This window comes from Perognathus longimembris, chromosome 2 (genome assembly GCF_023159225.1).
Source record: "Perognathus longimembris pacificus isolate PPM17 chromosome 2, ASM2315922v1, whole genome shotgun sequence".
Classification (NCBI taxonomy): domain Eukaryota; kingdom Metazoa; phylum Chordata; class Mammalia; order Rodentia; family Heteromyidae; genus Perognathus; species Perognathus longimembris.
Window position 1 is genome coordinate 120,603,659 of NC_063162.1, and position 26,847 is coordinate 120,630,505.

The 26,847-nt window shown below is 35.3% G+C and overlaps 1 protein-coding gene and 1 long non-coding RNA gene across 3 annotated transcripts; both read left to right on the forward strand.

Annotated features, from left to right (window-relative positions):
• Positions 1–26,132, forward strand: C1galt1 (core 1 synthase, glycoprotein-N-acetylgalactosamine 3-beta-galactosyltransferase 1). Of its 2 annotated transcripts, none has more exons than XM_048340069.1 (4): positions 1–198; positions 15,492–15,728; positions 19,769–20,370; positions 21,316–26,132. In XM_048340069.1, exons 2-4 carry the CDS (start codon positions 15,509–15,511, stop codon positions 21,487–21,489), a joined length of 996 nt encoding a protein of 331 aa, XP_048196026.1. In that variant the 5' UTR covers positions 1–198; positions 15,492–15,508; the 3' UTR covers positions 21,490–26,132. The 2 variants fall into 2 exon arrangements, with proteins under 2 accessions (XP_048196026.1, XP_048196025.1); XM_048340068.1 differs by having other exon boundaries at positions 6–198; positions 19,703–20,370.
• LOC125347034 lies at positions 2,303–26,132 on the forward strand. Its single transcript, XR_007210089.1, has 3 exons — positions 2,303–2,314; positions 15,091–15,105; positions 23,526–26,132. It is a non-coding gene; the product is annotated as an uncharacterized LOC125347034 (long non-coding RNA).
• Positions 26,133–26,847: the final 715 nt, after the last annotated feature.

The window sequence follows — 26,847 nt, forward strand, 5'->3', positions numbered from 1 at the left end:
GCGCACGCTGGGCCCGCCTCGGCCGCCGCCGCCGCCGCCGCGCCGCCACCGGTGAATGATCTCGGCGGCCGCGGGCGGCCCCGGCTAGCGGCCACCAGCTACTTCTGCGGCTGCCCACGGGAGCGAAGGTCGCCGGGCCCGTGTTGTCCTCCCCTCCGCCCCCTCCGGAGGGGCGAGAGGGCGCCGCGGCTGTGGCAGGTACGGCCGGCGGAGGCCCCCTCCTGCTGCGGGTCCCGGGTCCCCCGGGGTGTGTGAGCGAGCGGGGCTCGTGGGGGGGAGGGTGGCGGGAGGGGGAGGGTGTTGTGGAACCGACGCCGGACGCAGCCAAACAGGTGTCTGGGGTCGGCGGCAGACTCGGGGGCGCCGCTGGGACTTCCTGTGCCGGTGTTTCCGCGCACGCCACCGCGGCCCGGGGGTCGCGGCCGCGCTTCGGTCGACACGGAACCCCATGTTAAGGATGGCGGGTCGTTCCTTTCGCCCTCGCGCGCGCCTCTCACCGCCGCCCCCCTCTCCGCGGCGCCCGAACCCCACCACTTAGCGGTCCGGCCCCGCCCCGCCCCCGGGACCGCCCCGCCCCTGGGTCCTCCGCGAGTGGGGCTTGGGCGCGCGACGAGTCCCGCCGGCCCAGGCGCTCAGGTGTGGGTTTTTCCTGGCGATCGCCGCGGGGCCGCCGCGCCGCCTGAGCGCCCTGCCGTCGGGTGTCTGGCAGCAGTACCTGCGGTTTGCTCGGGGCTAATTTGGATCCTCAGGTTTGTCTGTAAGCAGATTTAATTCTATTCTAAGTTTCCTTGCTGCCAACGGAGTGAATCGGCCAGGTGTGCGATTGTGGCATTTGATGTGTGGAAAGGGGAAGGAATTTCTGTTTTTCTTCCCAACCAAAGTGTGGGGGAATTACTAGCTGCTTGACTAGTTGTCCATACGACTCTGTATTTAGATAAATTATATACTCTTACAAGATGATTATTAAATGGGGGGAGATTTTTTTTTTTTACTCTTTAAATCCCCGTTTTCCAGAACAAGACCAGCAATTTAAACATATTCTGGGAAAGCTAACTACATTGCTAATCTAGATAATCAAATTCACTATGGATATCAGCGTTTTCTTTTAATATGCAAAGACTGATAACACATGAACTGAAAAGTTAAACTTACAACTTTAATATATCAGACTGGGTAATTAGGCAACGTCTAAGGGATAGAAATATGTTAATTTACTAAAAGTTGGACGTAGGACATAGATAGCTATACCTGGATGTCAAAAACAAAATGTTATGCGGAATTTCAAATTGTTTTAATTCTAGTGTAAATTTGGGAGGTGGGAATCTTGAGTTTTTAGAAAGTGTGTGGATGACAGCTTCCCACTTGCTTAACAGATAAATGTCAGATGAGTTTTAGTCACATAAAACTGTATTTCTAAGTATCCTATATAATAAACTGGCGCTTGTTTAATTTTCTACTAGCTCTACTATGTATGTATGTATTGGTGTACAGTTTACATGAATATGAAGCTGTAAGTTATCAAACAGTTAATTCTTTGCACCATATGTTAAGTAAAACAGTGATTAAGTAAGGAAAGCATGACTCATTTGAAATTCATAGGAAAAGATAATGATTTTGCAGTATGAGTGGAGAACTATTAAGTGTCTTTTAAATTTGGAATTTATACTTTTCTGTATCTTTTTACTAAGGAGTCAGCATATTGAAAATATTTTGTATTACCGCCCATTTAAGGTTTTTCTTTTCAGTTACACTATTATTATACTATTCTATATTGGTGAATATATGAAATAGCAGGAAATTTTTAGATTATATCACAGTTTATTTAGGAGTACATATAAGGAGTTAATGTGTATCCAATGTAAATGTCAAAGTGTATCTTAGGCATATACTATATATTATTTGCATGTTGACTTGTGCTGAAGTGAAAATTGTGTAAAATAGCTTACCTTGTAAGCCATAGTAATTTAAAGTAGTCTTTGTATAGTGAACTCAGAACTTGAAGTATTTATGAGTACATTTACAAATAAATTTTCAATGGAAAATTGTGAGCTTGATGTTGTACTTCAGTTACTTCAGTTACTCTTCAAATACAAATCTTTGTAATACCTTCAAATGATTTGTTGGGATTTGAGTGAATAGGCTAATGTACCAAGATAAAATTATGTTGCCAAGATAAAAGAAAGGAAGAGGATATATCTATATCTATCTATCTATATTGCCAGTGTAATTAAGTTCATTCTTTGAAATGAAAGACTTGTTCCATAAAATGGGAAGTTAACATTCCATTTTGAAATCTGGTTAGAAATTTCAATATGTACTTAAGTATTTTACTTTGTACCTAAAGCAGATATCCCAGGAGACATAAGATATTTCATGCCCCAAATGTGTGTGTAATGTGTGAAAATACAAATCATCCCTTGGAGAAATAAAATAGGTCCTTTAGCTAGGGGTGGCCACAAGAAGGCAGGAGAAACCTAGATGCTAGATTCTCTAGCATCTATGGTATGAGGTGCATTGCATTTGAAGGAACATACTGAGGGAAAGGAGAGATTCTGAAACAGGAAACCTGCTTACTTGACAATGAAAGCATATACACTAGTAGAAAGTGAGTAGTAGGCAGAGTTTGATATTTTACACCGCTTGGTTTAGTCATTTGCATTGTTGGTTGTTGTATTAACTTCCTAAAGTTGCAGTAAGTACCACAAATTAGGTCATTTCCCAAACTTTTCTTAATTCTCCAGGCTATATATCTTAAGATGTTGGCAGATACTTGTTCTCAAACTTCTAGAGGAGAATGCGCTCTGTGACGCTTTGCTTCTTGTATAACTGGCAGTCCTTGATTTTCCCCTATAATCCAATCTCTGCATTTTCTGGCATTCTCCCTTTGTGGCCTTGAAACTTTTATTTTTTTCAAGAAATGTGGTCCCTGGGTCCATAGCACACCTGGAACTTTTTGAAAATGCAAATTTTCAGACACAGCTCCAGCCCTCTTGATTTGGAAGCTGTTTTAACTAGCCATCCAAATGAAGACTCAGGGTCAAGAACCACTGACCAAGATGGAGAAGACTAAACAAGAGGAGTAAGTAGAATAATACTGGATGATAACTGCTGTATGAGATAAATGCTGCAGGTAAGAATGGAATGGTATAAAAGATTTCTCCCCCCCCCCCCCAAAAAAAAAAAAACTTGCAGTAGTTAGGGAATGAGTCATGAGTAATAGATTAAAACATCCTGGCTTATTTATTTATTTATTTTTATTTTTTTGAGGAAGTGAAAGGAGTCCCTGGTTAAAACACAGGGAAACAGCATGAGAATCAATCATGTAAAATGAAAATGAGCTCCTTGCTCACTTTTTTTGCCTCCCAAACCACCAAAAAAGATGAGAAATGGGTTGAAAAGGACTGCAGACCTGTGAAGGTCATTTTAAGGTTTAGGCTTTTTAAATGAAATAGGAAAATAGCTAAAGTTTTTAGCAAATTATTGACAAGATCTAGTTTCTGTTTTAAAGGAATCTCTGGCTACTGGTAAAAAGAAATTAAAGAAGAAAAGAAGTAGGGTAAAAGTTGGTTAGAACTTTATTTATTGCTGTAAGTAAAAGAAAAGGAGGTATGTCACACTAAAGTGAAGCAATAGGGAAGTACAAGAATAAAACAAACTGAAGTGGAAAGTAAGCTCTTTTCTTCTACTCTAGTTACTTCAGTTACTAGGTTGCCCTCCTGGGAGGCAAGTTAAGTGTTTCTATTAGTTTTAGTCATTGAATTTGGGATCAGGATAAGGGGAACATTAAGAATATCTCCTGGGGATTGGGTGTGCGTCTTGTTATGTACAAGGCCTTGGTTTTCTAGTTTCTACACTCAGGACAGCTGTGAGTGAAATAGAAACCCATTGATAAGTAATTTAGATAATTACCATTTACTTAAGGCCAGAAGAGCAGATATAAAGGAGGAAGGTAAAGACTCCCTTTTGGATATGTTGAATTTGAAATGTCTATGTTCCAGGTAAAAGTCATTTGTATATGTGACCCTGAAACTTGGGAAAGTCTGAAAAGGACCTAGAGATCTTTTTGTACAAATATAGGGAAATTAGTCCTCTCTGGTTTTCTACTGTGTTCTAATAGTAGAATTAGTATCCTACTATTAGTAGAATTCTATTACACTTTAGCACTAATACTAATTATACTATTCTAAAGGTAGAATAAAGTCTACCTTTATTCAATTTTTATCAGAAAAGTCAGGTAAAATGCTAAAATTAAAATTGAAATGTAGAGTAAAAATTTGTTCTTCTTGCTCATGTCATCCAATACACATTCTCAGAAGTGACTTATAAGATATGTGTATATTTATATGTCTGTGTATAAATATGTCTATGAACATGCTTATATACAAACATTTAAAAAATGAGACTATGCTATGCAGAACTTTTTAGTTTGTATTAAAAATAAATTTTTTGCATAGATGTTAAAGTGGGTAAGGTTGCATTAGGAAAACATAAGGATAAGGTAGGGACTAGTGGGCATAGCATAATTTTAATGTAAATTAAATGATGAGCATGCCTATGTACTGATATAGGCATTACTTGTTTTGGCAAGGTTTTAAATAATGAATAGCATTTATCTTGAGGGAGAACTAGTGGTTGAGATTAATATAATTAGTCTTTTATCTTCATTTGTTTGAGTTTGTTTTTTTCTTTCCATTCTCTAATTTTTAAAAAAGCACTGTATTAGCAAAATTGTACATAGAGACCATTGGGTTTGTTTTTGTGTTCTTCCTAGACTTGAATTTAGGGCCTGGGCTCTGTATCCAGCTTTTTTGCTCAAGGCTAGTACTTTACCACTTATTTTTGAGCCACAGCTCCACTTCCAGGTTTTTGGTGCTTAATTAGAGAGGAGTCTCATAGACTTTCCTACCCCGGCTGGCTTCAAACCTCCATCCTCAGATCTCAGCCTCCTGAGTAGCTAGGTTTATGGTGTGAGCCACTGATGTCCAGTGTAAGCCATTGTTCTTGACAACTGCAGAGCATTCTGTTGTATGGATGTCTAATAATTCTCTCAAACTCTCATGTTCCAACTGTCATGCACATCTCAAAGCATCCCTGATTATGTCCCTACGATAAACTTCAGTTAAGAATTTTAAAAGGTAATTGTAAATGCTCTTCCAAAAGAGTAAAAATGTATGTTGTAAGAAAGAATGCATATATGCCAGTTAATAAACTTTGAAATTTTCCACTATGATAGCTTGATATAGTATCTATTCATTTAACTTACTTTTCTTTAATCATGAGCAAAGTTTGGACATCCTTGACTGTTGGGTTTTTTCCCTGTAACTTTTTAATTTTGTTGATATGTTTTGTGTTAGGCTGATCATTTTGTCTTAATACCATACATTAAAAAGAACATGTTACAAAGAAACTTTCTTTTGAACCAACTATTTTGCCCTTAGCAATGTATTCAGAGACTTTTTACTCATTGTTTTTCTATAAGTCATAGCTTCAAAGTTCTGGGAAGGTTTTAATTCATGATAAATATATGCAAAAAGATGTTTTTCTTCTAGTTTTGTTTTAATTTCAGTTTTTTAAATATTGAAATCTTGGAAACATTTGGAATTGTTAATTGTCATAAAGGAATCCAGCTGGTTGCTTTTTATTTTAACCAGACGATTAATTATTTTAATGCCATTTCTTGAGTAAGCCATCTTTTCCTTCATTTGAAATGGTATATGAATTATGTATTAAGTTTCCACATGTACTTGTTTTTTGCATAAACTGTTTCAATCTGATAAAGTCCCTCTGATAAAGACCACCAAGGACATATCAATAGGCTGACATAGTGAGTCTAATTAATTTGCTACAGTAAAGGAGGATTCCTACAACAGAGGACTTACCAGCATTTTATTGAAGAAGAAATCAGCATTATAGGATTTTGGAGAAGGGTTGTTGCGAACAAAATTTAACTGCAGTAATATTTGATCATTTTAAAGCAGGCAAGACTTTGTGTCCATGAGTTTATATACATAGACCTTTCTAAGGAGCAGGAAAAAAGTCTGTTCTTTCTTTGGGGACTGCAGAGTTAAGATGAATGTGAAGTATTATGTTGCCATCCCTTTTCTGAAGCTTTGAGTTGAAACGGAGTGGACATATATTGTGATTTTTTTTGTCTTCAAAACATGCCCTTAAGTTTCATACATTTTGTAACATATGTCAACATTTTTAAGGCTGATTAACATTCCCTGTATATTTGCTAACTCATCCATCTGTCAGTAGATGTGAGTTTGCTTCCATAGTTTATAGTTATTTTTAATATTGCAATTATGAACATGAACTATGAATACAGGAAGTGGGATTGGTGGATCACATTAATTATTTTCAATATTTGAGAAACTGTCATACTGTTTTCCACAGGAGCATTACACCAGTGCAGCAATACAGAAGAGTTCCTGTTCCAATTTTCCACATGCCTTCCAATTCTTGTTATTATAGTAATTATTATGATTATTATTGGTAGTAGACATTCTAAATGAGTATTCAGGTGGTATCTCATTAGATTTAATGTTCCATTAATGATTATTCATGGTTAGGAGTCATTTTATATACTTTAAAAAATACATACATATATATATATGAGATAAGGTTTATGCTCAGTTTGAATTGGGTTGATCCTTTTTGTTGTTGAATTCTAGAAGTTCTCTATTTTGAATAGTAATCCCTTGTCATATAGATAGTTTGTAAATATTGTCCGTTCTGTGGTTTGCCTAAACTTTGTTGAGTGTATCTTCCAAAGCACACATTTTAAAATTTTATTGAAGTCCAATTTGCTGCTTAATTTTGTAGGAAGTATGACTCAGCTTCATTTCTCTCTTTTGTCTTCAATAACATTTTGTTTATTGAGGGTCTTTATAGATACCTTAAAAATTCTAAGATGGATTTTTCTGTTTCTATAGAAAATAATGAGATTTTACTAAATAGTGCATTAAGCAGATCATTTGGCGTTGGTACTAAAATCTTAACTATATTAAATCGTATATATGAACATGAAACTGACTTTTTTGTGTTAATTTTGTATCCTGCTGGATAGATAATAGATTTATGAAGATAGATAATTTTACTTTCTATGCAATTTGGATGTCTTTTTTTCAAAGATCTTTTTTAAATGTTAATAACTAAATGCTCTTTTTGGTTCTCTGTGTCTCAAGTTTTAATATTCTTGTTTTCATTGGCCTTCAAGTATTTTCTTAGTTTCTTTGTGTTTTTTATATACTTTGGTTAATTTCTGTAATTTTTGGTTTCCTTCTTTTATTTATTCCTAATATGATCTTCTTGTGGTTTCAGACATCTTATTGTCTGACATCTATCTTAGGAAATCTGGAGATTTTATTACCTGTCTTCAGAAATGTTCTATGTATACTGAAGAGGAATATGTTTTCTGTTGGGTAAGGTGTTGCAATATTTATTAGATCTGGTTGGCTTTTTGTATACTTCCAAGTTCTCTATTTTCTTATCTTCTGCATCGATCTCTTCATTATTGAGGGTGAGTATAATAGAACTACCTGTGTCTCTTTTTGTTTTACTTTTTCACTTTATATATTTCAGTGATCTGTTATAAGATACATATATTTTTGTAATTATTACTTCCCTCAGAGCATCCTTTTATTAACCACTGTCATTTTGTCTTGTCATTTTTTTTAAGTGTATCTTACTTGTTATTACTTTAGCCACTTATATTCTCTTGGCTACTAGTCATATGGAATATCTTTTTCCATATTTTTACTTTGAATGTACTTACGTCTTTTTAAAATTTAAGTACAAAGGAATTGCCATTTAACAAAGCAGTTTATGAATACAGTTCATCTTGATCAGTATCACATACCCTTTCAACATTCTTACTCTACCCCTTTCAAGTATGGGCTTCCTGATGTTTATTTCTTTGAACTTTGAGTTTGCTTTTCTTTTTTTTTTTTTTTTGGCCAGTCCTGGGGCTCAGACTCAGGGCCTGAGCACTGTCCCTGGCTTCTTGTTGCTAAAGGCTAGCAATCTGCCACTTGAGCCACAGCGCCACTTCTGGCCATTTTCTGTACGTGTGGTGCTAGGGAATTGAACCCAGGGCCTCGTGTATACGAGGCAAGCACTCTTGCCACTAGGCCATATCCCCAGCCCAGAGTTTGCTTTTCTAACAAATTACACTATTTGAGTTCTCCCTTGAATCTACCATATTTCAGTTAATACATTTGTTTACACTTAGGAACTACCCAACATACAAGTTTACTGTATAAGCTAAAACTAGCGCCTACATATTGGGGGAAAAAAAATCATCCTTTTTCCCTTTGGACCTGACCTCACTTAACATAACTTTTCCTGGTCTTTCTATTCCTTCACAAATGGTGCAGTATCATTCTTTCTAATAGATGAGTAAAATTCTTTTGTGTAGATATACCACATTTTCTTGATCCATTTGTCCATTGAGGGGCATCTAGGTTAATTCTAAGCTTTGACTATGCAATGAACATAGTTGTGCTAGTGGCTTTACTATGTCCTGGTTTTGTAATCTATTAGATAAATGCCCAGGAGTAGAATTGCTGGGTCATTGGGTGTTTAATTTTTTTGAGGAACCTTTATATTGCTTTCCAGAGTGGTTGAATAAGTTTACATTACCACCAACAGTATATTAGGGCTTCCTTTTGGCAACATTTTGGCCAGCACCTGTTATTATTTGTTTTCTTGATAATGGTCATTCTAACTGGGATGAGATAGAATCTCAATGTTTTGTTGTTGTTGTTGTTTGTTAGTCCTGGGGCTTGAACTCAGAGTGTGGACACTGTCCCTGAGCTGGTTTGCTCAAGGTAATGCTCTCTCACTTTGATCCACAGCACCATTTCTGTTTTTCTGTTGGTTAATTGGAGGTAAGAATCTCAGGGACTTTCCTGCCTGGGCTGGCTTTGAACTGCAGTCCTCAGATCTCAGCCTCCTCAGTACCTAGGATTACAGGCATGAGTCACTAGTGCCCAGATAATTTTTTTTATTTGCATTTCTTTTATGACCAGAGACAATGAACATTTCTTTACATGTCTCTATTGGTCATTTTTACTTCTGAGAAGAGTCTCTTTAGCTCATTAGTCCATTTATTAATTGGGTTGTTGGTTCTTTGAGGGTTTAATTTTTCAGCTTCTCTGTTTATTGTGGATATTAGGCCATTGTTTCATGTGTAGCTGACAAAAATCTTCTCTCATTCTGTAAGCTGTGTTTTTGGCTTGTTGGCTATGCTGTTTGCCATGCAGAAACTTTTTAGGTTGATGTAGTCTCATTTATCAAGTCTTCCTTTGATTTGCTGTGCTTCTGGATCTTTAGTCAGAAAGTTCTCTCCTATGCCAAGGAGTCCTAATGTTTTTCCAACTACTTTCTGTAATAGTTGCATGGTTTTAGGCCTTCCATTGATCTTTGATCCATTTTGAGTTGATGCTGGTGCAAGGTGATAATAAAGATCCAATTACAGTTTTTCCTGGATCATTTGTTCCAGCCCATGTTTTTTGTTTCCTTATTGCAAATTACTGTGGATATATTTCTGGGTCTTCTGTTCCCTTGGTCTTCAGGTCTGTTTCTGTGCCAATACCAAACTGCTTTAATTAGTATAACTCTGTAGTAGAGTTTGAAGAGGAGTTTGTGTTTCTTAAAAAGCCAGTCCAGGGCTGGTGATATGGCCTAATGGCAAGAGTGCTGGCCTCGTATACATGAAGCCCTGGGTTCAATTCCCCAGCACCACATATATAGAAAAAAATGGCCAGAAGTGGCGCTGTGGTTCAAGTAGTAGAGTGCTAGCCTTGAGCAAAAGGAAGCCAGGGCAGTGCTCAGGCCTTGAGTCCAAGCCCCAGGAATGGCCAAAAAAAAAAGAGCCAATCCAGTGGTAATGAACTCTCTCAGCGTTTTTGGGTTTTTTTCACTTGAGAATATCTTAATTTCTCTTTCACTTTTGAAGGAAAAAAATTTTTAATATGAGATTCTTGGTTGACAATTTTTTTGTTTGTTTTACTACACTAAGAATATCAAGGGCTGGGGATATAGCCTAGTGGCAAGAGTGCCTGCCTCGGATACACGAGGCCCTAGGTTCGATTCCCCAGCACCACATATACAGAAAACGGCCAGAAGCGGCGCTGTGGCTCAAGTGGCAGAGTGCTAGCCTTGAGCGGGAAGAAGCCAGGGACAGTGCTCAGGCCCTGAGTCCAAGGCCCAGGACTGGCCAAAAAAAAAAAAAAAAAAAAAAAAAAGAATATCAAAGTATTACATTCTAATCCTCCAAAATTTCCAATGGGACATGTTAATGATGATCACTGGTATATGTGGTAAGTCACATCTTTCTTGTTGCTTTCCAGACTAGCTCTTTGGCTTTCTGCAGTTTGGTTAGGATGTATCTTCATGTCAGTCTTTGAATTTACCATACCTGCATTTTGTTGGGTTTCTTGGATGTTAATATTGATATGTTTCACTGACTTTGGAGATTTTTCAGCTATTGTTTCTTCAGACTTTCTCCCCTTTTTTGGGGACTATGTCCATCATGTGTAAGTGGGTCTTTTATAATGAGGTTGATCTGTCTTTTTTCTTTCTATTCCTCAGATTCATTTGTTCTCTCTTCAGATTTGAATTATTTTTTTCTGACTGTCCAAATTTGGCTTGGGTTCTTTTTAACAGAATTCATTTTTAAAAATTATTCTTTTAGATATATAATGTCCTTTTTATGTTTTTTTTTCTATAGATTTTTTTCTCTTTTCCAAAGGCTTTAAAATAATTGGCAATTTTGCTGGGGATATGGCCTAGTGGCAAGAGTGCTCGCCTCTTATACATGAAGCCTTGGGTTCAGTTCCCCATCACCACATATACAGAAAACGGCCAGAAGTTGCACTGTGACTCAAGTAGCAGAGTGCTAGCCTTGAGCAAAAGGAAGCCAGGGACAGTGCTCAGGCCCTGAGTCAAGCCCCAGGACTGGCCAGAAAAAAAAAAAATGTAAAAAAAAATTGGTGATTATTTTCTTTGTATGCTTTCATATTATTTGGTGAAAACCAGATGTTTTAATATAATGTAAATAATATTCTCTCTTTTTCTGCTATTTGCTGTGTTTTGGTTTTGTTGTTACGTTGTTTAGGGGATACTGAGTTTTCAGGTTACCTTATTTTTAACTTAGCAATAACCTCAAAGTGATCTTGCGGGTAATTTGGATATTCCAAAATAAGCCATAAAATTAAAAATTCCTGTAAATGAGAAGATGAAGTTTATCAGTTTAATAAGGAAAGAAAAAGTATAACCTAAGGTTAGTAAAATCAATTTTACAATAAGTTACTTTGAGACAAGCTATATTCAAATACTTTTTAGTATGTCATTTTAATTGTTCTCTTTCATTGTTAATTCTTCTGTGCCTAATTCATAAATTGAACTTATCATAGATGTATGTATAAAAAAGCTATTGTGTATAGGATTAAGTGCTATCCAGTATCAGTATGCATTTGGTCTTTTAGCACATTTCCCACAAATAAGGGGACAGGGACTGCATTATTCTAAAACTTTTAAACAAGACTGTTATGTGAAAGCTCTATAAAGTTATTGGCTCAGAGAAGAATGAATTAGGAATGGAGGGAAAAAGTGTCATCACAGAGTGTGTTAAAATAGAAATATAGAGATAGACTTGATGGTGAGGGAATGAATAAGATGTACTGATTATACGCTGTCATTTCAAGTTGGTGTTTATTTCACAACTCTTGTGAAAAGTATAATCAGCAAATCTAAGAGGCAAGATTTATGTGATATTGTAACAATTCGGTGTAGGAGATAAAATATTTCAGATCCAGCTGTTTTCTACTAAGTATGATGCTTACAAAAACTTAAAGCACTGCTTCTCTCTTCCCCCCTTCTCTTTTAGAAATATATAATTATTTTCTATAAATATTGTGTTAATAGGTAGTAAATAGGTTTATCATCACTATTAGCGGTAAATATATATAAATGGTCTTTGGCTTAGTTGTTCAGTTTACAATTTTCTTTTCCTTACCATATTGTGAACGCAGTACGCATTCAGCATTTCAGCATAAACCATTCTTTGAATTGTGAATTTTGACCTTTTCCTGGCCTAGTGATATATGGGTAGGTTGCTCACAATGCAGAACTGGAACAGCTCCCAGTCAGTACATAATTGCCAGGATAAATATCAAACACTCCACAGTGTGCTATATTGCATGACTATGGTATTCCATATGTTAGCTATATTAACATTTCAAAATCCAATATTCGTTTCTTCTTCCTTATTGTCAAAGTGAAATACAGAAAGGTTACAGTTTCATATGTAAGGGAAGTACATTTCTTATCCAATTTGTTACCTCCTCCCTCATTTTCCCCCATCTCCTCCCTCTCCAGTCCTCCCCTCTCCCCATTAGTTTTAGAGTTGGTTTATACCAATTGGTTTTGTAAGTATCGCTATTGCAGTGGTTAGGTATTTTTAGCCTTTGTTTCGCGTCAAAATCCAATATTCTTACAATGGGTTTATGTTGAGAAACATCTGTACTTTAGGCTTTTTAGGGTGGCAAAAAGAAAATACTCTGATATATGACAGGGACAAATTTGTACATTTGTCCAAACTCCTAAAATGGACAATGGGTTTAGATTAGGACTATGTTCTTTGGGTGACTGATGGTATAAGTACACTCTGAGGTGTAACCTACTTTTGTCTCCTGAGCCACCCTGAGGGATTGAGCTAAAATTGCCCTCCATGGGACCTTGCTTGCTAGTGTACTTTGCTTAGCTTCCTTCCTTCTTGTGTTATTTCCCCACAGGTTTTTTCGAGGAATAGTTTTGTCGACCTTAAGAAAAACTAGGGCACCAATTGATTAAGAAACAAAGAATTTATTTGGGCTTATGTTAGTTGCAACTCAGGAGACACTGACTTCAAGCAGACTGAAATGTGCTCTGAGAGCTTACAAATTGCCAACAAGGTTTAAAGGCAAAAACCCCAGTGGGGAAGAGGGATTACATATTAGTTGTTTGTCAGGAATTGAGTGGAGACAGAGCAGCAAGCAGTTATGTAAGAAAGAGATTGTGTAATTTAAAGAATATACACAAATCAGTTCTTAGAAAGGGAAGGAAGAGGAAACAGGAATAAAGAAATTCTTGAGACAAGAGATAAGAGAACCCTTTTGGCTTTCTGTATGATTTTATGAGTCCACAGTAAGGGAAGTAGAAGCTCTAAGCCCACTGAGCTGCAGATATAGCAAGTTGCACAGGTTCCAAAGTTATTTGGAAGTAGCTGTGACTGGAGCCAAGTCCTTCATATTCTCTTACCCTAATATTTGGGATACCTCCTTCTACCGTTAGCTTTGTGATTTAAAATTTTTCACACTTCCAAAGAAATCACTTTTACCCACATGTCTCATCTTCCAGTTTGCTCCTAGGAGACCCAACTTAAGATAACCACTAATAGTTGTGCTGTAATCTTTGATGGTATAACATTTATGTCAAATTTATACAGAAAAAATTGTTTAATTCTGGCATGTAATTTTTAGAATGGTTAAAGTAGTGTAAACTTACCTTTTAAAAAATTGAAATATTTCTTCCAAGATAACCCTCATCTTTTTTAAAAATATTGCTTCTTTTACAAAAAGTTTTATTTCTGCTATGCTGATTTGTGTTTTATATGCTTAGTCCATTTGATAGTTACCTTCTGTCCTCTTATTTGTGGTTTTCACATCCATAGATTCAGGCTACTGTGAATTTAAAATACTGGGGGCGGGGGAGGAACTGCATACTTACTGAACATATGAAGACTTTGTCATTCTCTAAGCAATGTGACATAACTATATAGTAGTTACCTTATATTTAGTAATCTAGAGATAAAACATGGGAGATCATAATAGGTTACATACAGGTATTTTACTACTTTACATAATAGACTTAAACATCTGTGGATTTTAGTGTTGCCAGAGAATCCTGAAACCAGTTTCCCAACTGATACCTGGGGACAACTATAATTATTCTGAGTAGAACTATTCCAGATATATGATGCACCTCTCTTGACTTCTCTTTCTTTCAGATCTAAGTCTAAGTTTCATTCACTTGGTATTTTACCAAGGTTTTCAAACACAGATTTTATACTTTGTTCAGTTTTTCTGATTGTATTTTTGAGTTGGTCTGAAAATCTAGTGAGCATTCTGGAAATAAAATGGTGTGAAATTGTTTTATTTTGATCATGGCAAGTATTGATTTATGTATTTTTTACAAAATATTTTAGAGGAGTTGTGATTTGAAGGCTTATCTCCCAGACTTTACCTTTATTATTAATGCCCATTGTCCTCTCATTAATAGTGATTGTGTGAAGAGTTTGAGAAATACAATGGAAAAGGATCTGGCTTTTCTTAAGCAGGCAGATCTCAGTTCAGATTTGTTGCTATTAATTATGTCAACCTGTGTGAGTTACCTGTCAGTTTTTGAAAATTTGTGTTTCCAAAGCAAGAATGGAAAATGAAATGACATGCACACTACTTGACATATGGTAGAAGCCTAGCAAACTATGTTTAAGTTATTTCAGAGAATTGGAAACTAAACATTAATACCACTCTTATTAGGAATTTATAGAAATTTGTAATTTTACCATGTAGTAATTATTAACCAGCTGTTCTAAAGGACCTATATATTTGGCAATGGGCTTTTTTTTTTTTTTGAGCAGCCTACTTAATCTTAATGATAGAAAGATGCCATTCAAGATCTTGCAGTCTAAGGAGTTCATAGTGAAAAACGGTGAGCAAGAGGAGGCTACATTCGTCACTGCAGTGAAAATAGGGTATTACTGTGGTGGCCTACAAACTTTTAAAATCAGCTCCAAGTTAAGGTTTTGTAGACATAGAACTCATGTTGCAAATATTCAGCTTTGATATGGTATGGAAACATAACTATAGTCAAAGCAAATGGACAGAACTATGTTCAAATCTTTATTTACAAATCAGGTGACAAGCCTATTTGGATCCCCACACTGTGCTAACTTTTTAGCCTCTCCACATGTTAAATGACTTACATTTCTAAAGAGTGTTTTTAGAAAGAACATCTTTATTTTATTTCTGATCTTTATAGAAGTTTGCTAACTTGTAGGTTGAACAGAATAAATGGTGACTGGGACATAAGAGAACACTTAGATTGCAGTAGTCAATGTTGACAAAAAGAAAAATACCATGACCAACCAGTAGGCTTAATTCACAAAGCATTCTTGTGGGAAGAATATGAAATTCTCTGTACAAACATTAATATTTATCACACCAACATTGATTATTTTACTATTATTCAGTGTTTTACTAAATTGTACATAATATGTTATTAGAGCCAAAAATGTAGTGGTAAAGTCATAGACAAGCAGAAGTTAAATACAGAAGGAATTAACTTTCCATGATAGCTAAACCTCAGACTTTTTGTTGTGCATAGTGCTTTATAATTTTGAAACATCCTGCTAATATATCCCCCTTCTTTTTTCTCTCTTTCAGACATACACTTTCAGGAAATGGCCTCTAAATCTTGGCTGAATTTTTTAACCTTCCTCTGTGGATCAGCAATAGGATTTTTTTTATGTTCTCAGTTATTTAGTATTTTGTTGGGTGAACGGGATGACACTCAACCTAATATTCTTCATAATGATCCTCACGCTAGACATTCAGATGATACTGGACAGAATCATCTAGAAGGTCAAATGAACTTCAATGCAGATTCTAGCCAACATAAAGGTATGATTTGTGTTATTAAAGTGTTATTGGAGCTGGAAAGTGGCGGCCCATACCTGTAAACATGCTACTTAGGAGGCTGAGCTCTGAGGACCATGGCTCCAAGCCAGCAGCAAAGTCTGTGAGCCTCTTACCTCCAGTTAACTACCAAGAAAGCCACAACTGGTGCGGTGGCTCAAATAATAGAGTGCTAAACTTGAGCAAAAAAGCTCAAGGACATTGCCCAGGCCCTGAGGTCAAGCCCCAAGATCAGTACATACACTGAAAGAGTGTTGGAAAAGTTCATTATATGAATTTTTTTCACTGTCTACATCTATACACATGTATTCTAAATTTTAAATTTAGTTTTAAGTAAGATGGTTCAAAAAACACAAAAGAGAGAAAGGCGTAATGTTTGGAAATTTTTTCTTAAGGTCCATTTTTTTTGTTATGGTTTTGTTATATTATCTGTGGCTTTTGAAAATCTCTCTACTTCTCTCTCTCTGTATATATAAATGTATATACACACATGCATGTCATATACATAGAAAAATCTCAATTTGTATTTTTATCAGTAGATAATATAACCTCTTTTCCTTTTGAGTGTCATAAAGTTTTAAAAAGTACTAATGTGTTATGATGACTTTATGTTCTCCTGACTTCTTCTTAGTCATAGAAGTTGAATCTTGTTGTAGATCCCCTCAAATGTTACTTTGTTCCGAGATTTTCTCATTTAGATTTCTTAACATTTCTCCAAGGTTTTGTCATTTAGGTTGATATCAACCTTGTAATTTTAATTTCCCTTACCATGTTATGTAGCCTACTAGAAGAAGACATTATTAGCACAGTGCAAACAAATTCTGACTTTTCTAAAGAGAGTACAAATAGCTTGAAAATAGTCAGAATTTGAAGATGCATGGTGTGCTGCATTTAGTTGTTTCTCTTACCTTTCCAATAGTAAATTATTTCTTACTCATCAACTATCAAGCTGACACAAACTGCTACACATAGTTACTGTTTCATGAATGTTTCTGTAACAGTGATTCAACTTTGAGTAGTACTCCATACTTACTATAGAGCAGTTTGGTTGCTATGTACTGTTCTGTAGCATAGCTCCATGTTGGATGATTAATTGGAGTCATATTTACTGGTGATTAGGCTATGCTGGCCTTATTGCAGGCACATATATTTGATCATTATTGTTTATGTGGCCCACAAGAAGTACATTATACTTAAAGTCTGTTTGAGTGCCTCAGATTTAACATGTGTATTGAATTGTTATTTTTCTTCCTATTCCCATCCCCAAAACTTGTTCTTCCCCAGTATATTCCTTATTTTATGTTATAGTTACCATCCGCCTAAGTCAGAACTATGAAAATGTGATACATAGTTTCCTACACATTTGAATCATTTCCACTTGTCATTGAATTCTAATAATTCTATTTCTTTACCATTTTTTCTGATCTTTTCCTCTCAGTATACTCAGTACATTCCCCTGATTCTGGCTTTTACTTACATGTGTTCTTGCACTCAACTAAACTTCCTTGTGTCTTGTCTTCTGCTCATATGAAGAGCTATGTTTTTTCCATGAATCTCACTTTTTTCTTAGTATCTTTCCCTTCTCTATTTTTTTCAAGTCCTTATGTCACTGTTCTGCAGAATTTACCAGCTCTACTTTAATTTCCCTCAACACACTGAATCCTTTGTACCTACTTCTATTATGGCATCTCCTACTATGTAGCAATTACTTGTTTGTGTGTGTGTACAGCTCCTCTGTGAAACTGAATTCTGAGGCAGGAAATAAATTCTGTTCATGTTTTTCTATCTTGGTTTAGCACATAGCTGGTACAAAGTAGCTAGTAAATTAGCAATTTAGAAAGTGGAAATATCTATCAGATCCCAGCAATTGGGAGAAAGCTGTCTTATTTAAGTTAGACCTGTAGGATTTTATCAATGCATCCAGGTTGGATGTGTCTGAATGTCTAAGAGATTGACTTTTTAGGTATATAAGCAAAGTATGCTTCTGACTGAAAATGGAGGGATTTTGTTGGCATTTTGTCCTTCTGGATTGTGAATTCTTGTTAATTAAATTGTAATATCTTGATATCCCATCCAACCTTCTATTCAGTCTCAGTTAACTGGTAAGTTATGACTATTGTTAATTTTCCTAATCACTGAAGCTTTAACTCACTATTTAACTCTAAGGGTATGCTTTCTTAGAAAATATCCTACAGTATTTGTACTCAAAGTGTGATGTGCAGACTTTGGCTGGTCTGCATCTAAAGTATTAAAGCCAGTGGCTTATGCCTGTGCCAGCTGTTTGAACACCTAGTATCTGGAGGATTGCAATTTGAAGCCAGCCCAGGCAGAAAAATGCATGCGGCTCCATCTCCAGTTAGCAAGCAAAAAGTTACTAGGTTTAGATGCATAATTCAAAACACCAGCCATGAGCAAGCAAGTGCAAGGCCTGGAGTCTAATACTATCACCAAAAAAATTAAAAAAGTATTAAAATTGAGGATAATGTCTGGGAAATTAATTTGGCCAAATTCTTTTGTGTGAATCTAAAAATAAATAAGGACTGAAGTTTATATATTTTCCAGCTTATATATATATATATGTGTGTGTGTATATATATATATATTTTTTTTTTTTGGCCAGTCCTGGGTCTTGGACTCAGGGCCTGAGCACTGTCCCTGGCTTCTTCTTGCTCTAGGCTATATCCCCAGCCCCCAGCTTATATTTTTGTAATTCATCTTTCTCATAACAATCAGAAAAATGTCTCCTTAACCACAGATAGTTTGGAAAGCACTAGTCAGAATCATGTGATTGGGCTCTTCCAGCCCGATTGTCACTCATAACTTGGTCCTTGCCTGATACCCCATGAATTGTGTGCATCCAGATGAGAAGCTCACACTAGGATGCAAGTCACTTTAAGTCCCTAGCTTCTTTGATAAGTGGAGTTTTGTTTAGTTTTGTAAAAATCCTTCCGTAATGAAGTAAGAAGTATGCTGCTTTATACTCTGACATAGTGCCTTAGTTCTTTGTAAACTTCTAGTTTAGACAAGACTATGTTGGACAAACTTGGAAATTCCATCTTTGTGAATTGTCTTGTTTGTGGCTGCTAGATTTGTGTTTGGAACTGATTCTACCAGATATAGCCTCAGGCTTTCATTAATTCCTCTATTTGAACTGGTTTAATCATTACAGCCTTCAAGGCTACCACATGTTACTTAAGAAATTCATAGAAATTGATTCTCTGCTGGGAATGTGGCCTAGTGGGAAAGTGCTCGCCTTGTATACATGAAGCCCTGGGTTCAATTCCTCAGCACCACATGTATAGAAAAAGCCAAAAGTGGCACTGTGGCTCAAGTGGTAGAGTGCTAGCCTTGTGCAAAAAGAAGCCAGGGACAGTGCTCAGGCCCTGAGTTCAAGTCCCCGGACTGGCAAAAAACAAAAAACAAATTTTAAAAAACTAAATTCATAGAAGTTGACTCTATTGAGTTTCAAAAATGAACTGCACTTTATCAAAGCATTTGTTTTGGGTTTTTTGCAGTTTAGGAGCTCATTCACAACAGTGATAAATTCCTGTGAATATTTTGCTTAAAAAAATTGAAGCTTTATAACATAAAGTGGCAAGCAGAGACTGTATTTAAAGTGCATATGAATCAGTAGGAGATTTGTTAATTCTGAAGGTGTGACTGAAATTAGCATTTCTAACAAACTTCCAATCTGATCCTGATACTTTAATTTTTTTTGATCCTGATACTTTTATTCAGTGAATCATAGTTGGACATAATTTCAGCTATCTTCTAGACAAAATTGGCATGAAACTAATAAATCAGAATATTAGTTATATAGTAGATTGGGTTTTTATTTAATCTAAATCACTCATAGAAAGGTAGAGGAGAGTCTTTGAAATAGTTTAAACAAATGTTCTCTTAATATAATTTATTTCGGTTTTACATCTGTGTAAATATAACTTTTACTTGTTTGATAGATGAAAACACAGACATCGCTGAAAACCTCTATCAGAAAGTTAAAATTCTTTGTTGGGTTATGACAGGCCCTCAAAATCTAGAGAAAAAGGCCAAACACGTCAAAGCCACATGGGCCCAGCGATGTAATAAAGTGTTATTTATGAGTTCAGAAGAAAATAAAGACTTCCCTACTGTGGGATTAAAAACCAAAGAAGGCAGAGATCAGCTGTACTGGAAAACAATTAAAGCTTTTCAGTATGTTCATGACCATTATTTAGAAGATGCTGATTGGTTTATGAAAGCTGATGATGATACATATGTAATACTAGACAACTTAAGATGGCTTCTTTCAAAACATGACCCTGAACAACCCATTTATTTTGGAAGAAGATTTAAGCCCTATGTGAAGCAAGGTTACATGAGTGGAGGAGCTGGGTATGTACTAAGCAAAGAAGCCTTGAAGAGATTTGTTGATGCATTTAAAACAGAGAAATGTACACACAGTTCCTCAATCGAAGACTTAGCACTGGGAAAATGCATGGAAATTATAAACGTAGAAGCTGGAGATTCCAGAGATACCACTGGAAAAGAAACTTTTCATCCCTTTGTACCAGAGCACCACTTAATCAAAGGTTTTCTACCCAGAACTTTTTGGTACTGGAATTACAACTATTATCCTGCTATAGAGGTAAGTTTAGAAATTTCATTACTGTATAAATATACTTGGGTCTGGCTTTTATTAAGTTAATAAAACAAACTGGCTAATATGTGTCTGTTGCTTTAATGCAATAACTAGAATTCTCCGTCTTTATATTTTACAGAGAGTGGCAGAATGAGAACAGGGGCATCAGCAATAGATTTTCAGTAAATATCTACCTGTGCCATTTAGTCATAATTACAATGTAATACACCTGTCACTCAGTAGATATTTAATCTTAGCTCTAGTTTTATACCTTATCATGTATTTCTGTGACTTGTATCCAAAGTACATAGTTTGATAAATTATTTTCGATGTGCAGACACTTCAGAATAATATGATACCTTGTACTTACCAATGTCTCCTTTAAATAAAAACATGGAAAAATTGAAAATTTACATCTTTAGTAAGTTTCCCAAAGTTAAATACTGGTAACCAGAATTTAAATTCAAATTAAAGAGCTTTCTCTCTTTGTACTGTTTAGGCTGATAGATAAAATATTAGGTTGTAAGTAGGTAATGGGCAAAACTATATAATCATTGAATGCTCTAAGGGTTTCTTTTTGAGACTGAGCCAACCATAAGACTATAGTAAGAAAATTATGCAGAGAAAGCAAAAAGTTGGACAAATAGAATCTCATTCTTTGTATAGATGCGTCATTCGAAGAAGTCTCAAGTCTGTCTTCTAAAATACAGGTGTGTGTAGGAGAATACATTTCTGTTAGAAATATTTTGGCAATTTCATGCTTGGTTTTTAAGTAATTAGGAACTTTACTGTTGGTCTCTTCCACAGGTCTGATAAAGCAGGTATCTGATATACTTCTCCAACTTTAATGCTGCAGTTCTCTTATTAAAGTTATTGTGTCCTTTATCAGTATGTATATATTGAATGTTAACGTGCTGTTTGCTAACAGTGCCTTTTCCTACTACTTTTTAGGGTCCTGGTTGCTGTTCCGATCTTGCAGTTTCTTTTCACTATGTTGATTCCACAACTATGTATGAATTAGAATACCTCGTTTATCATCTTCGTCCATATGGTTATTTATATAGATATCAACCTGCCTTACCTGAGAATATTCTAAAGGAAATAAGTCAATTAAACAAGAATTAAGATCCGAAAGTAAAATTAGGAAACCGTTAAAAAAAATAAACAATGAATCCAGGTAAAATGGTCTAGCATTGCACTGAAGAAGGACTTTGCTGCATTTCTGACATAAAACCCTGAAATCCCACTGAGGAAATCATTCTTCTAACTGAACATTCCATTTAGAAATCTTTCAAATGAATGACTGCAAACTGAAGCTTTAAGTGAGCTGTGAAGTCTGTTAAAATGTGTTTTGATACAGTAATATATAAATATATATGTGAAAAAAACTTGTGTTTCTAAAATGGTAACAGATAGACCAGAAAAGAGATTTTTTTGCCTATTCCCAACCATGTGTATTATTGTCACTGAGAAACTAAAACAGCTAAATTTGCTATACCTGCACTGCATCATGGTAGTAATACCCAATGCTAAACAGATCTGCCTTAAAGAAATTTTTAGAAGGAAATATTGCTACTCAATATTATTTATAAGTTCATTTGCAATGTGATATAAATGAATGGGCCACACACACACTTACCTAATTAAATTTTTTCTGTGGTTATTTGTAATTGGCAGTATTTCTTCAAGAAGAAGGTAGATAGAGTAAGAATAGCACTTTTCTACAGTGCATTAATAATAACACATTTTGAAGTTCTCATGGGACCTGATATATACTTGGTTCTCATTAATCCTTTTACCAAGTTCCTGTTGTCTCTTTTTTCACTGTTAACCACTCTTAAATATCATTCTCCACTACTAGTATTTATTTACTCAAAGCTATAATAGCATTCTATAAACATGCATTTTCAAATACTTTGTTTTTCAGCTTTACCCATTGTTAATTATGGGTACTTAATAAATAGTAAATTTAATGCTATTTTGGCATGCTTTTCTTCTGTCATTGCCACTCTCAGGAATTACTAAGTGACATTGTTAATTGATTATTTAAACCTCTATCCAACTACATAATTGTTATTCCTTTCATTCTCTTTCTGCTGATGAATGAGAACTTGTTTGTGCCTTTCATAACTTATTTTAAAATTGAGTTTTAGGTCTGAGGTGGCTGTTATGCTGGCAAAATATTTCAAATGTAGATTTTGACCAGAGTTGATTAAAACCACTAGAAAATGTTATTTTCCAAATGTTATTAAAATGTTACTTTAAAAAAGTAAATGCTTAATTTATGAATAATAACCTGGAATTTGATGCTGACTTACTATTTGGGGTAATTGCCTTGCCAATGATAATTCTAACAAAAAAGACAACTTATTCAAGTCTGCTGTCAAACATATATTTACAAATATTCTAGTTTTAGTTATTTTCTGTTTAAAGAGTTTCTAGTGGGTAGGGAAAAATATTTAACTTTTGTTGTCTTCAGCAATACTGAGTGTCTAACAATATTTATCAGAATGTTTTACAGATTTTTCTATATGATTATTTTAAATGCAGCATATAGTTTGCATTTCTTATGATAATTTTACGTACTTGGTATACGATTGATTCCATGCTTGGATAAATAACTTACATTTGTTGTGCCAAAACATATCAAAAGCCTTGACTTCTTTGGATAGTGTATTTTTGAGGATGCTCATTTCAATGGCTAATTATGGTTCCCTCTGTCCATATAGTGAAAACACCAATTTACCTATTAAAATTGTTCTTTGTTGTTTTCATGATAATGTCATCTGCCATAATTTCAATGTATCCATTCTTTTCTATGAGCAACTTTTTACTATGGTTTAGCATGGATTTATCTGTGTTCCATATATGATACCCTTCTTAACTAGAAGCATGAATGGCTTATAAAATAACGTCCCTAAAAAACAGAACATTTGCTTAATAGGAAATAAATGCAGTGATGAATCCTGGGCTCTGGAGTCAAACAGCCTAGTTTTTAAATTCACTTACCAGTTTGTAATCTGGAACAATTTACTTAAGGTCTCTCTGCCTCAATTTCCCCATTTGTAAATTAGGGATAATAATACTGCCTACCTCACAGGAATTTTATGAGGATTACATAAGAGACTATCTATAAGGCCTTTTGAATATTGGCCCAGAAGAATGTAAGTATTTGATATAAATGAATGAAATTATCAGATTAGATACTAAAGGACGTATTTTTTACATTTCTTACAATAGCTAGTATTCATCCAGTGCCTATTTATACCAGGGACTGTGCTTATTCTGTGTACAGTATTTAATCCTCACAAATTAAGTATTATTCCCATAATGAAGAAACTGAGGCTTAGAGATATAAAGTAGCTTTTCCACTGTTACAGAACTAGAAAGTAACATGACTAGAATTTGTACTCAAAGCCTGTGTATTCATTTGTATTATGTCAGCTTTGGAGTTAGTCATTCAGCACTGTTTTTCTTTTTAAACATATGACATATGGCATCTGATCCTATTAGCCAGTAATAGGGTAATCAGTCAAATTGTCATAGTGAGTGTTAAATTGTGGTTCTCATATTCTTTCCTGGGGGCGTGTTTAAATGAAGGTCTTAAGATTTCCAAGCCCAGAAGTTCTGATTTAGCATGGGTCCAGGAAGATGCACTCTTGCCAGACACAACAAGGGGTAGGGAACCTTTTTCTCTCAAGGGCCAGTTGGGTATTATAACATTTATTCATAGGCCATACAAATTTTATCAATCCAGGCAGATAGGCTGAGGGAAGCCAGTGAAAAATCATATATGTATCCCTCTTCATGTATAAAATGATTTTGTGGGCTTAATGTAGCCTATGAGCCTCTGCCTTCAAGGAGCATAACCTGGGAACATATTGGAAACGGAACTCCTCTTCAGCTCTCTACCCAGACGTACCCGATCTGAAACTCCAAGGCAGAGGTATATTTAAACAGGCCCTGTGTATGAGGTTTATTCATCTTAGTTCAAGAACCACTGTCCAACTACCTACATGGTTCTGGTGCAAATAGTCTTTGGAACATGCTCAAGATTACTGTCCCATGATGAGAGGTAAATTTAAAGACTTAAAACATGTTTTAAAATCAGTAGTCTAGGGTCAAACTATTAATTTGTCAATGGGTCATTTATTTTTGCAAAAATTCTTCAGACTTTCTAGCTAATATCTGTGAAATCTGTAATTTTCCAAGATTAGAAATTTCACATCTGTCAAGAAGGGTTTATTAATTATTAATAAATTCATTCTTTAATAATGTAGGTCTCACCCCAAATGTCAAATTTTATAACTTAACAAAATGCTGTTTTACAGTATGGCAGAATATGTTTTGCCAATTCATACTATCAATTCAAATCTATCACTTTGAAGCATCATTTGTTCTATAAGATCTAATAAAGCAAAAAAAATCAAATATTTCATCGAGCAAATTAAGAAAGACCTCACAGTGATAATTATTTCTTTTAGATTAAGATCTCTGTCATTTGGAAAAACGATTTCAATATGATCCTAAAACAGAAATCTTAATGTCTTATGTTCTCTAGTAACAGTATATTTACATGTTCTAATGAGTCCATAAATACATCTCTTTTCAAATACCTTACATTTCAGGTGTTTTGTTACTCTAGTAAAATTAGAAAATAAATCATTGACCAATTATATCATGTTTTTAACATGGTAATTGGACTTGAGCTTTACATTTGTTTGCTTGTTATTTTCATAATTGATTCTTGAGTGTTGGTTTCACTTCCTTGAACCTACCAATCTATATTACCAGATTGAGGCCCTACTGTACTTGAGAGACTCCCTCACTTGTTTGACCACATCATCGCTAAGCCATTATTCTTCACTTAAATTTCCAGATCATTAGATCTTTATTCTGTCTTTGACAATGTCTGTTGCTTTGTACTTACTGCTTTTATTTCTTATAACTAATGTTTTCTAACTACTCTTAATGCTGTCTTTTTAAGGTTAATTTGGCTGTTTTTAGTTATTAGAATTTGTATCACTTGCTGACAATTTTATATTACTAAATTTAGGTTTCCCTAGGGGATTAAAAGTCTTAAGAATAATGTCTGCTAGGGATTCTTGCCCTACTTAAGAAACTACAATTTTCAACTAATCTATGTCTACAGTTACTAAAGGAAATAGTTATTTGGGTCCTCACCACTCAGCTTCCTCTTGAAAACAAAAACCAAACTCATTTGGCTTTGTTTCTCCATTTACATATTAGAAACATGTACAGTAAATCTTGGGTGACAACCTGTGGTATTTTCTATTGATTTAACAGTGATTTGTGTTTATTATCAGAGTTGATAGAGAAATTTTAGCACAAGTGAATTAAGAGTTTCTCCAAATTCTCTTCAAAGAAACCAACTCTAAAACTAGTTTTAGAGTTGAGGTGTGCTCTGTTTCAATTTTCTTACCTCTTGTTTCCAGATTATAAATTAGAATCATTTTGCAGGACCCTACAAATTTATAATCTACAGGAAGTATGTCATTAGAGGGAAACTAATCTTACTGCTAAGCAGTGTATTGTACTATACAGTGAATGTTTGTGTTTTGGAATTTAAAAATTATTTAAAGTAATAGTGTTGTGAATGATTTTTAAATGTCTGGTGAGTTGCTTATTTTAAGTGATCACCATTAAAGTTAGAAAAATGTTATTTCTAAATGTTTTTTTAAAGTGCCTTTTAAAAAATTTTTAATGATGGATTTAAAAACTGCATAAAATAAATTACTGTGTTCAAAGTTGCTTCATCTCCTTATTTTTAACTGATATAAAAGTTGTGAAGTAAATATTTTCTGGGTTTTGGGTTTTTTTTTCCATCAAAAGTTTTCAATTTGAAATAGCTTAAATTGTTTTTCTGCAATATATATTATTTACTTTAAGACAATAAAGGCCCTGATGTAGAATAATATACTTTAAAAAATTAGGACACTTCATTTTATATTTCAGGTGAGAGATGGAAAGCAGTGCAAGATGTGGAGGGGAGAGGTGTGATGGAACAGGAATATTCCAGAGTTCGAAAATAAGTCTATAATTGAACCAGGTTTCCATATGGTGTTAGGAGATTGATTCCCTGGTGTTTATATGAGTGAGTAATGGCAAGATTTTTTTTTTTTCCCCCCGGTCCTGGGCCTTCGACTCAGGGCCTGAGCACTGTCCCTGGCTTCTTCTTGCTCAAGGCTAGCACTCTGCCACTTGAGCCACAGCTCCACTTCTGGCCATTTTCTATATATGTGGTGCTGGGGAATCGAACCCAGGGCTTCATGTATACGAGGCAAGCTCTCTTGCCACTAGGCCATATTTCCAGCCCCGGCAAGATTTTTGTGTATGCCAGTCCAGGGGCTTGAAATCAGGGTCTGGGCACTGTCCCTGAGCTTTTTTTGCTCAAGGATACCACTGTACCAGTTGATCCATAGCTACATGCCTGGCTTTTTTGATAGTTAATTGGAGGTAGAG

Excerpts from the sequence above, each read along its gene's own strand:
- C1galt1 (XM_048340068.1), top strand. The coding sequence starts at position 15,509 with ATGGCCTCTAAATCTTGGCTGAATTTTTTAACCTTCCTCTGTGGATCA. Across the intron at positions 15,729-19,702 it reads AGATTCTAGCCAACATAAAG|ATGAAAACACAGACATCGCT; the intron begins GTATGATTTGTG and ends CTTGTTTGATAG. Across the intron at positions 20,371-21,315 it reads ACTATTATCCTGCTATAGAG|GGTCCTGGTTGCTGTTCCGA; the intron begins GTAAGTTTAGAA and ends ACTACTTTTTAG.